This window comes from Epinephelus moara, chromosome 6 (assembly GCF_006386435.1).
Source record: "Epinephelus moara isolate mb chromosome 6, YSFRI_EMoa_1.0, whole genome shotgun sequence".
Lineage (NCBI taxonomy): Eukaryota > Metazoa > Chordata > Actinopteri > Perciformes > Serranidae > Epinephelus > Epinephelus moara.
In genome coordinates this window covers 25,641,611-25,653,550 of record NC_065511.1, presented here as the reverse complement: position 1 = coordinate 25,653,550, position 11,940 = coordinate 25,641,611, and the positions used below count along the sequence as shown (strand labels likewise).

Genomic DNA, 11,940 nt, shown 5'->3' with positions numbered 1-11,940 from the left:
GGCATCTGGTAAGGATGCCTCCCGGACGCCTCCCTTGGGAGGTGTTTCGGGCATGTCCAACCTGGAGGAGACTTCGGGGCCGCCCCAGGACACGCTGGAGGGATTACATCGCCCGGCTGGCCTGGGAACGCCTCAGGGTTCCCTCGGAAGAGCTGACAGAGGTGGCTGGGGAGAGGACTGTCTGGGCTTCTTTGCTGAGGCTGCTGCCCCTGCGACCCAGACCCGGATAAGCGGAGGACAACGAGTACGACGAGTACGAGTACGAGTACGAGTACGAATGCTATGCTATACACCACTAGTGTAAAAAGTGTAATAATTGTTTTTAAATGTCTTAATCTGTCTTATCTCTTTGGTCGACATCTCAAATACTGAGAAACACACACCAAAACAATCTAGATTGATCAATAGCACTACAGGTAATTTTGATTTTAGGGTGAATTGTCCCTTTAAATATCAAAGAAACTGATGTTACGTAAGTCAATTCAAGTACAAAATCAGGTCATGCTAGAACTGTCATTTCAGGTAATCAGGACACCGAGATGAATGTATAATCATAACCTTGTCTATGACTCCTCACCAGTCTGTGGCTGTTCATTTCAGGTAATCAGGACACCGAGATGAATGTATAATCATAACCTTGTCTATGACTCCTCACCAGTCTGTGGCTGTGGGTTCACTCTGTGACAACATTGAAGTGGATGCTGAAACTGGAGACCTGTGGTTGGGCTGTCACCCTAATGCATGGAAACTTTTAATGTATGACCCAAAGAGCCCAGCTGGATCAGAGGTTTGTCCTTTCACTTGTACCAGTTACTAAACTGTGAGAGGCCTGACAGCATTACAAGAACAGACAAAATATAACGTTCATTTTACTCTATCTGCCATATTCTGCTCACCCAAACAATCTGTCTGACACGTATTCACCTTGTTATAATTCTTCCTTCAGGTCATCAAAATCCAGAACATTCATTCTGATGAGCCAGTGGTGACTCAGGTGTACGCTGACGACGGCCAGGTGCTCATTGGCTCCTCTGTAGCAGCTCCCTATGGGGGGAAGTTGCTCATTGGCACTGTGTTCCACAAAGCTCTGTGCTGTGATCTCAATTAGGCAATGACTCTATAACATATGATTTACCTCTCTGCAACGCTCTCACTCAGACAAGGCAGTGATGAGTTGAATGAAGATATACATGGATACTGCAGCTCTTGTTTTAGGGGAAAATGCTTCACTGTGTTGTACCAGACAGGATCTGATAATACTCTCACATAAAGGTGCGTGAAGATCCACTAGGAGGAGCTGGAGAAAGACAGATGCACTGTGTTTACCTGATTTTACAGCAATGAGTCCTGAAAGTGGTTTCAGACACACTGTGAACTTGAACCACTGTGAAATAAGCACCTGGATAACCACATTTTCAGTCAAGCATATCAAATTCATATGTATATTTGCGTTGCTGTGTATTGTGAAAGTAATATTTTCCACTGGTCACCTAGAAATTTGAGATGTGAACAGATGCATTGTATGTAACCAAATGTGTTTACTTGTTGTAATTGCTTGTCACAGTGCTACCATGCACGTAAGTGTAAATAAAGCAATAAAGGAGTGTCATGCTACAACTGTAGTTTGTCTTGTGTTTCATTAAATGTGCAACAAAAACAGCCATTCAACACACTGTGCAGACAGGTGACTGCACACAAAAGAGCTCTGAATATATCTGGGTGGTTAATAGAACGATTGTAAATGTACCTTTGTTGCGTAATTCGTATGTTGTTTTATCACCCACAAGAAATTCAGGTCTGTCCAGCCTCCTCCCTGTCATGTCACTGTTTAGCTTTTCTGCAGCACACTGTATAAACAGCACAGCATTCACATTGTACATGACGTCCTAATTGACTGTTTGTGGTTATATATTTGTATCCATTGCTTACTTTTAGTATTTTGTCCTTTACGACCAAATATTTCATTCAAAGGGGTGCTAACACCTGTTGAGTGTGACATATACAGTTTTTCTCAGTTGCTTTGGTACATTTCTGAAATCATCCTTACAGTAGGCCTGAGTACCTTTGAATCATGTACAAGGCTCTCAATGATCTGGCACCATAGTATATAACTGAGCTTCTCACACTGTACCGTACAAACAGGCCCCTCAGGTCTGCTAGTCTGGGTCTTCTAACTGTTCCAGAGTCCAGGTTAAAGACAAAGGGTGATGGAGCCTTTTCAGTTCTTCAGCTCCTTGTCTTTGGAACAGCCTCCCCATGAGTATCAGAACAGCTGACTCTGTTCACGTCTTTAAATCTTGTCTGTAAACTTACTTTTACAGATTGGCCTTTCCTGACAGCTGATAGACAATTGTGTGTGTGGGAGTGCATGTGTTTATGCAGCCATGTGTTTATGTATGCATGCTTACAGGTATATATGTGCTCAAATGCATATGTTGGTGTAGGCGTATGTATATGCTTTTGCTTTGCAGAGGTGGCATCTTTTACAGATGAAAAAGGACTGGTTGCTGATAAAAGAGTTATGAAAAGGAGTTTCACACAAGTGTATTAGGGATTTACAATTGTGCAAGTTATTTTGAGTAGAAGTTTTCCTTTTGTTTAACCCTGTTAATCCAGGTGAGTTCAGGGTCTTTCTGTGAGATGTGTGTTGTGTGTGTGTGTGTGTGATGAAGATCAAGTGGATCTCAATTTCTTTAAGCATGTCATAGCAATCAAGAATATCTGTACCAGCGCACAAGGCTGCACCTCTTCTGTGTGGCATATATCAGTTTCAACATCACAAAGTTAGTCATTACCAGATGTGTGAGATTGATTTCAAGAGGCCGAACGTGATTTACATTTATGACTTTATTGTTCGTACTGTAATTTATTGACAGATCATGTCATTGTGATACAGATTTCAAAAAGACAAGACTGTTTTACTCCATAGCACACAATTAGAAATGTAAACATAAGAAACACCCTGTAGGCAGAACTGTACATGCAGCGCTGTATGGGGAACGACTTTTCACTCTCTGTGCACCTCCTGACCTGTGAGCTATTTTAGAGAACTGCTTGATCTAATGCTTCATGTATCTGCCTTCAACATTTACAAAAAAGTCTCACAGAAAAAATATGCTCGACATATCATGTCAACTGGATCAGCCAGTAGTTACTTTTACAATAAACTAAGATGCGTTTGAGGGTAAAACTACTCAAAACATTTTAATCAACATGATAAAAGCAGTTTATTTAATGTAGGGAACAGCAGATAATTGAACATAATAATTTTCATCAGTGTGCCAAAATAATTGCAATTTGTTGCTTTGATGATGTGCATCAGTGTCTAGATGAAGTGAGGATTGAAGAAGTAGTTTCGAGAATTCACTTCTGATTTGAGAAATGTACATTGGTGCTTCTTGGGTAAGCACTCTGGCTCCATCTTTGGTGCAGCCTTGTAAATGCACTCTAAAGGTTCCTCAAACATGGCTGCCATGAAGAAAGTGCTGGTTGCTGCTGTTGTTGCTGCCTTTGCAGCTTTCATTGGACACCGGTTTCTTAAAGTGAAGTAAGTATTTTTTGGAATCCATATATGGTGGTAGAGTTGGGGTTCAGTTGTATGTCTTCTATGTGTGGACAGTTGTTGCACACTGTGGTAGTTTTAAAGATAAAGTAAAGGAAAGCAGGAAGAGGACAAGTTCTACAAATTTAACAGTAACCAAGTTGCACTAATGAAACATAAATAAATAATGGTAGATTTCAGGTTCTGCTTTGTTGTGCTATGAAAGGTTCTGCCATATTTTATTTTCTCTGCAGGGAAATGGTTCTTGCTTTTAGAGAAATACCTGTGAAACACCTCAACTGTCATTATTTACAGAATATTGGTAGGTACTCTTAACTTCATGCCCATGTCCTTGTCTTAATTTTAGGATTTACATTGTCAAATGTTCTGTAATTTAAACACGTTTCTTGAGTTGGTGCATGTCTGTGTCAAATGTTATCTCACATGATGAAGAGTTTGAAGTCCAGGTTACTGACAGTAGGTCAAGGGTCAACACTGCGGTAATATTAGAACTGAGAAGTATAACCATTTTGATTTTGTTTTGTGCAGAGTATGGAGCAGAGGATATCACAATACTCAGAGATGGACTGGCCTTCCTGAGCACAGTATGTCAACATTTTAGCATTAACCACTGCATCAGTGCAGTTTCCTTCAATAATCCATGATGTTAAATTGTGGGTATACAGTTTAAAATTTATCATAAAGTAGATCTGCACCAACATCTTACACACAGTGCCTCCCATTTCAGGGCCTGAAATATCCTGGATTACCTTCATTCTCCGATGAACCAGGGAAAATCTACATTATGGATCTGCTGCACCCGAAACCAACTCCAGTTGAGCTGCAAATCAAAGGAGAGCTGGACCTCACAGATTTCAATCCACATGGCATCAGTGTGTACATCGATGAAGCAGGTAAAGTACAAATCAAGTGCAACATCTCTACTATAGAACAGAGAAAATTATTTCATTCAAATGTCACAATTAATTTGAAGAAAATGATTAAAAAATATTGACATCTTACATACCCCTCACTGATTGTTGTGAAGGCATATGACTTTAATCATATCCTCTCATGTGCTTCTTGTTTCCCGTAAAATATCTTATTTTTCAATTCAGCTATTACACAAGTCATTCAACAAGTAAGATGTTGAATAGTCTGAGGTTAAAATATACAGTACACTGGTCCCAAAGGGTATCTTTTAGTTGATAGGTTATGAATGCTGATGCTCCTTGTCATTTTTAACATTTAAACAACCAGTTTCCTGTATATACTTTAACACTGGAAACACAAGTCTTTGTCCAAATGGTACGAAAAATGACTGGAAAAGACAGTAAAAACAAAAACAAAATGCCAGTTTCTTCACATCAAAAGATGTCTGTAAGGCACTATAGTTATGGTGAGCGCTGATGTAATGCCAAATAAAACAGACTGGGAGTGAGTCTCTGCTGCTCACTCTGTTCTGTTGAAGAACAATAAAGGCAAAATGTTAAGATAAGATAAGATAAGATAAGATACACCTTTATTGATCCCATAACTGAGAAATTCCAGTGTTACAGCAGTCAAGGAGAAAGAGTCAGATTAAAGATTTCAAAATTAAACTTAAAAAACTTAAATAACTAGGCATGCAAATAAGTACAAAAATACAAGAGACGGCGATAAATAACAATAACAATAATAATAATAATGAAAATAATAGGAAGTGGATAATAATGAGCAGCAGTGAATGAAAATGAGCAGTGGATAAAGGGAGCACATCTAGTGCAAGTGATTGTATGTGCAAAACAGCAGACAGCTGTGGTGTCCATAAAGTGTCCATAGTGTCAATAAAGTGTCAATAAAGTGTCCATGGTGCAGTCTACTGTGAGCAGTGCTGGTTATGTAGCCTGACAGCAGCAGGCAGGAAGGACCTGCGATAGCGTTCCTTCACACACTTTGGGTGAATCAGTCTATCGCTGAAGGAGCTCTCCAGAGCTTTTATCTCCTCCTGCAGAGGATGGGAGTCATTAGTCCTCAGAGATGACAGCTTGGCTGTCATCCTCCTTTCTCCCACCACCTGCACAGAGTCCAGAGAGCATCCCAGGACAGAGCTGGCCTTCTTGATCAGCTTGTCCAGTCTCTTCCTATCTGCAGCCGAGACGCTGCTGCCCCAGCAGACTACTCCGTAAAAGATGGCTGATGCCACCACAGTGTCAAAGAAGGTCTTCAGGAGCGCCCCCTGCACTCCAAAAGACCTGAGCCGCCTCAGCAGGTAGAGTCTGCTTTGGCCTTTCCTGTACAGTGCTGTTATGTGATTAGTCCAGTCCAGTTTATTGTTAAGATGAACACCCAGGTACTTATAAGATGTCACCATCTCAATGTCCTTTCCCTGAATGTTCACCGGTGTTGGGGGGAGGAGTCTGCGCCTGCGGAAATCCACCATCAGCTCTTTGGTTTTCCCCGCGTTGATCTGAAGGTGGTTCCTCAGGCACCAGTCCACAAAGTCCTGGTTCAGTTCTCTGTACTCCCTGTCGTCCCCATCTGTGATGAGGCCGACTATGGCAGAGTCGTCAGAGAACTTCTGTAGATGACAGGTGGGGGTGTAGTATGAAAAGTCTGCAGTGTAGAGGGTGAAGAGGAACGGTGCCAGCACTGTCCCCTGCGGGGCCCCCGTACTGCAGACAACCAAGTCCGATACACAATCCTGGGTCCTGACATACTGCGGCCGGTCCGTGAGGTAGTCCAGGATCCAGGATGTGAGGTGATTAGCCACCCCTATGTGCTCCAGTTTGTCCCTCAGAAGCGCAGGCTGTATGATGTTGAAAGCGCTGGAGAAATCAAAGAACATGATTCTCACAGAGCTTCCAGGCTTCTCCAGGTGATGAAGAGCTCTATGCAGGAGGAAGATGACGTCGTCCACCCCAATGCCAGGCTGGTAGGCAAACTGCAGCGGGTCCATTGATGGGCCAACTGCGGGGAGGAGACGAGACAGGACCAGGCGCTCCAGAGTCTTCATGAGGTGCGATGTTAATGCCACCGGTCTGAAGCTGCTGAAGCCCTTGGGGTGCGGAGTCTTGGGCACAGGTACCACGCAGGATGTCTTCCACAGCTGTGGTACTCTCACCAGCCTCAGGCTCAGGTTAAAGATGGTTTCAACTATCCCGCACAGTTGGTCTGCGCAGGACTTCAGGAGCCTGGAGCTGATGCCATCTGGACCTGCAGCCTTCCTCATCTTTATCCTCCTCAGCTGATCTCTCACCTGACAGGTAGTGAAGGACAAGCTGGAGCAGGGGGGCTGTGTGCTTGGGGGTGGAGGTGATGAGGTGGGGGGAGGAGTGGGGGTTGGTGAGATGTCCGGGGGAGCGGGGGTGGGGGAGGTGTCGAAGCAGTGTGCCAGGAGTGTAGGTGGGGGGGAAGGTGAAGGTGAGGATGAGGGGGGTTGCAGCCGTGATGTCTGGGCCAGGGGAGGGGCAGACTGATCAAATCTATTGAAGAACAGATTCAGATCATTCACCCACTGCTGGTCACCTCTGGCCTGGGAGTCTGGTTGTTTGTGTCCTGAGATGGTTTTCAGACCTCTCCAGACTCCGCTGACGTCGCTCTGCTGCAGCTGTTCCTCCATCTTCTTTTTAAATCCTTCCTTTCCCCGCCTGATGTTTCTCCGTAGCTCCTTCTGCACGGCCTTCAGCTCCTCCTCGTTTCCAGAGTTAAAAGCTCTCCGCTTCTCCTTCAGGACCTCATGATGCATGATAAGGCAAAATGTTGTACGTATAATAAGTAAATTAGAGAGCAAGGACCAGAATGGGAAACCGGTAGTTACTGTACAACCACAGATTTCCTTGAAAGTACCTGGCAAAGAATTCGTTGACTCATGCAACAAAGCCCTGAGCATATACAGTAATACGGCCCTTTGTGGTAAAGCAGATTGGTGAGCAAAACTCATGTGCACTAGTTTGTAATTTACTGGTGACGAGGTAACCCGATATACTTTCATTAAAAAAAAAAGAAGATAAAAATAGATGGAGGAGACCTGCATTCATATATGCAAGTAAGAATTTGGGTTTTATTTATATTACTTAGCAGACTTTGGAGGATTTTTTTGTGTGTGTTTTGCCCAGAAAAATATGGAAATAGACTGAAGATATAGTTGTTTTGGATTTTAAAACTGTGCCACTGGAAAAACTCTTTTATTCATGGTTTCTTAGCTCTTTTAGAATAGTTTTTGATTTAGCAAATTTTAAAAAGCGGTTTATAGGGAAGAACATAATAAAAATAATTAGGGCTGTCAATCGATTAAAATATTTAATTGCAATTAATAGCACATTTTTTTTGTTCTAAATGTTCCTTAAAGGGATATTTTCAAGTTTTTGATACTCTTATCAACATGGGAGTTGACAAATATGCTTGTTTTATGCAAATGAATGTTTATTATTACTGCAACAATCCAAAACCATCACAAAGACTGTTCAGAATATTCTCCAGAATAACCTCAAAGTTTCTGCATGCTCAAAAAATATGCTGAAAGCTTACCGTGGTAAACAAGCAACAACAGATGGACATAATGACCTGAATGTGACATTAAACTCTGTAATACTAACATAATGTTTTGTCCAACTTTACACTTGTAAAGGTGAACTAAACACCTCCTGTTTTTTTAAGCAGCTCAACCTACTCAGGTGGTGACTCGATTCACATCAACAATACATGTGAATAACTTTGGTCTTGTCGAGAGAACCATCAGCAGAGCTTTAAGCTGAACTTGATATTTAAAAGACACCTTTCTTAATCTATTTCTGCTCACAGAGGTCTGTCTCTGCTTGCCATCTACAATGTTACTGCCCCATCGCTTCCTGATTCCCCAAACTACGAGGTGGGCCAAAGGTCATAATTACAGAATGTACGTACACTAACTGTGCATCAAAAAAAATTGCGGCAATAAAAATTATTTGATGAACTCGTCATTAACGCATAACTTTGACAGCCCTAAAAAAAGGATAAAATAAGGAAAAACAAATTATAATAGGAATGAACAATAAGAAAACAATTTTTAGTTAGAATGTATAAAATTTCACTCAAAATCAAACCAGATTTGAGCTATTATTTATGGCCTACATTTCTTCAGCAGCACTCATTTAGTGTATTTATATTCAGTAATTACCTCTGGTATTGTAGCTTTGATTGGTAGTGGCGGAGTCCGCCATTCCCACAAGGGGTTAAAATAGTCTTCACACATACAGAGGATTTGATTCACAGGAATGCAGTATGTAATCCAGTCTTAAAGCTGTCTTAAATTACTAATGTTAATCTGACGCTCCTGATGTTGCCTCAAATGTAAAGACATCAATTGGACAAACACAGGGTGGCTTTTATTGTGAAGGACCCACAGGAAACGCAGTGTGCTTGTCACAGGGGTTACAGTTGACCGCAATCGCTCATCAAAAATGTGACTACAAAAATGAGGAAAAAAAAGTTATTTTCTAGAATCTTTCTAGTGTTAGACCACACTTGCTGTTACCATAGTAACCACAAGTGTTGTCAAATCAATCTGAAATCTTACAGATGTAAACCTTAAGTAAAACATAATAATATAATTGCAATGACTCAACAGTTATAACAGAACACGAGTCAAACACTAACAGAAAGTCATGTTTATTCAACCTATGATTTTCATATTCTGAAGGTGAAGGAGGAGAATAATGACGACACACAGCACATTGCTCTTTGTTTGCAGATGACTCTGTGTACCTGTTTGTTGTCAACCACCCTCAGCACAAAAGCCAAGTGGAGATCTTTCATTTTGTTGAAGAGAACACACTTGTGCATCTAAAAACCATCACCCATCCATTACTCCACAGGTATGTACATATTAACCCTTCGCAGTATCACGCATTTTACATCTCACAGTCTCTGTGGCGTTTTATCTGATTCATCTTGTCTTTCAGTGTAAACGACATTGTTGCAGTCGGAGTGGAAAGCTTCTATGCCACAAACGATCACTCCTTTACCAACGAGGCACTCCACTTTGTGACTGTGCTGCTGGGTCTCCACTGGTGTGATGTGGTGTACTACAGTCCAAAGGAAGTGCGGGTGGCAGCCAGTGGCATCCTGTCTGGGAACGGCATCAACATATCACCTGACAAACGGTTTTCTCAATTCATTTTAGCAGTCACTGACTGTGCATGTTTTACTGAATGTATTTGCACAGTAATATGTTTCATTTGCAATGCTAAAATAATGAAACAGGAATCTTTTTCTTTTTCAGGTATATTTATGTTTCAGATATTATCAACCATGAGATTAAGGTTTATGAGAGACGAGAAGGGGAACAGTTGGTGCATCTTAAGGTAATACAGTGTTTTCCTATTTTCAACAAAAAAATAAAATAAAGGAACAGTTCAATTTTGCGACTCTACCATCAGCTGAATATGAAGCTACAGCCAGCAACCAATGAACTTAGCTTTTCATAAAGACCAGAAACCCCTCAGTAAAACCCCAAATCTTTGTTTTTCCACTTCAGTGTTTGACTTGTTAAAGTCACATGGTATAATGTGTTGGTTAATGAGCTTTGGAGGTGTTAGTAGGTGGATTTTATTACATGTGGACAGAGCCAGGTGAGCTGTTTCCACTTTTTATGCTAAGCTATGCTAACCATCTGCTGGCTGTAACTTCATATTTGACATACAGATGTGAGAGTGCTATTCATTTCACAGAGCTGACACAGAGCCAGACACAATTCACACTCACATTCTTACCTTTGGCTAGAGGACCCGGAGAAAAGCCACACTGATATCTGAACATGCAAACTCCACGCAGAAGGGCCCTAGCTGGCCAGAGGTTCAAACCTGCACCACTGTGCTACCCGCAAAAAAACAAAAACAAACACACAATCCTAAAAACAATGCTCATACATGCTTTATTCTACACTTATGTATCAGTATATCCAGAGGACAGAATATAATTATCAGTTTACTGTACATACTCTGATGTTTCCAACCAGTCTGTAGCTGTTGGGTCACTCTGCGATAACATCGAGGTGGACCACAGGACAGGTGACTTATGGCTGGGTTGTCACCCAAATGCTGTGAAAATCTCACCGTATAACCCTGAAGATCCACCAGGCTCTGAGGTTAGTGGTTTTGTTTGTTTGTTTGTTGTTGTTTTTTTATGAAATTATATTTCAACTTTGGGTCACAAACAGGCTCAGTGAACGTGACAAGGAGAGAGTCCACGCAAGGTTATCCTTAAAACAAATATAATTTGTTAAGGTCAACACAAATGAACAAGAGAGTGTTAAGATCAGCAATAACAACAATGCGAGCAATGTGTGGATGTGTGTCATGTCAGCTGTGGAGGTGCTGATGTACAAAAGCAAAACAGGATGACGGAATGAACACGCGGGCTCCAGTCAAATAATCTTTTTTTTTTCTTACTGAGTGAAATGAGCTGGAAGTATCAAAGTGTCAGCCATGATAAGAGCTGGCTGAATTCTATACATGCTGAAGGTGCTTCCTTTCTTGTATCCTTTAGCAAAGGGTACACTTGATCATCCTTTACAAAAGGAAAGGTGATAAAGTCTTTCCACAGTTCCCTCAGCAACATTTAAAATGACGTGCCTTTCAGACAAACAAAGGATAAGTTAATATGAGTGGACAGGAAGGTGAGCATGATTAACCATTCCCTCCAACCTTGGTAATGAAGTAGTATTTTCAGCATGGTAAGAACACACAAGGCAAAGTATCTAAAATGTGTTTTTAATAGTCCATCTTTGGAACACTAGTTTCACTACAGCAGAGCGATATCAATAACAAAATGCAGTTGCATAATTATGTAACTTAGTGTAAGTGCAGTGGAATTATATTCATTCTCTCAGCAGCACCGTTGACCTCGGGTGGATCATTAGTCCTTATGAAGTCTTTCCATCTTTCCCTGACCTCATGACTTTTTCCATCGAGTTCAAGGAAAAGTGTTTAGGAAAAGACAGAGTGCAATTTTTTTTACACTCTATGGACCCTGGTGAGCATATTCAGCTGACCCTCCCCGGTCAGCCAAAACCCTGATGACGGGCGTCACAATTGTTATTTAATTTGCCTGATGACTTTATTCCTGTTTCCTTCAGGTCATCCGGATCAAGAACATTCACTCAGTGCAGCCTGTGGTGACCCAGGAGTACGCTGATAACGGCCACGTGCTCCAGGCCTCCTCTGTAGCAGTTCCCTACGAGGGGAAGTTGCTAATTGGCTCTGTTTTCCACAAAGCCCTGTATTGTGATTTGAAATAATGTGCGTTCTGCATCGAGGGTCATCAAGAATAGAAATGTTGTAAGAAAAGAGATGGATGGATATAGGAGGAAAAATAAATAAAATCTTGATTCACAATTTGCAAACGAAGAGTAGTATTTTACCTGATGGCTCACTGAGTGC

At 41.5% G+C, this 11,940-nt stretch overlaps 2 protein-coding genes and 1 long non-coding RNA gene across 3 annotated transcripts in view; 2 read left to right on the top strand and 1 right to left on the bottom strand.

Annotated features, from left to right (window-relative positions):
- The window catches only part of LOC126391578 (serum paraoxonase/arylesterase 2-like), a 12,264-nt gene extending 11,135 nt beyond the window's left edge, over positions 1 to 1,129 (top strand). The window contains exons 8-9 of the mRNA XM_050046445.1: positions 659 to 787; positions 947 to 1,129. Of these exons, the coding sequence (XP_049902402.1) occupies positions 659 to 787; positions 947 to 1,108 (291 nt within the window). The 3' untranslated portion in view covers positions 1,109 to 1,129. The remainder of the gene's footprint in view (positions 1 to 658; positions 788 to 946) is intronic.
- Positions 1 to 11,940, bottom strand: part of LOC126391588 (uncharacterized) — a 256,397-nt gene that overhangs the window by 165,791 nt on the left and 78,666 nt on the right. The gene's annotated exons all lie outside the window — the stretch shown is intronic.
- Positions 3,443 to 11,901, top strand: LOC126391576 (serum paraoxonase/arylesterase 2-like). Its single transcript, XM_050046442.1, has 9 exons — positions 3,443 to 3,547; positions 3,796 to 3,863; positions 4,091 to 4,146; positions 4,290 to 4,455; positions 9,252 to 9,375; positions 9,463 to 9,663; positions 9,783 to 9,864; positions 10,518 to 10,646; positions 11,637 to 11,901. The coding sequence occupies exons 1-9, from the start codon at positions 3,465 to 3,467 to the stop codon at positions 11,796 to 11,798; spliced, it is 1,071 nt and encodes a 356-aa protein (XP_049902399.1). The 5' UTR covers positions 3,443 to 3,464; the 3' UTR covers positions 11,799 to 11,901.

Bases quoted from the DNA above. Each gene is read 5' to 3' on its own strand.
- LOC126391576 (XM_050046442.1), top strand. From the start codon at position 3,465: ATGGCTGCCATGAAGAAAGTGCTGGTTGCTGCTGTTGTTGCTGCCTTT. The intron at 9,376-9,462 runs GTATGTACATAT...CTTGTCTTTCAG, and splicing joins ACCCATCCATTACTCCACAG to TGTAAACGACATTGTTGCAG. The intron at 9,664-9,782 runs GTTTTCTCAATT...TTTCTTTTTCAG, and splicing joins AACATATCACCTGACAAACG to GTATATTTATGTTTCAGATA.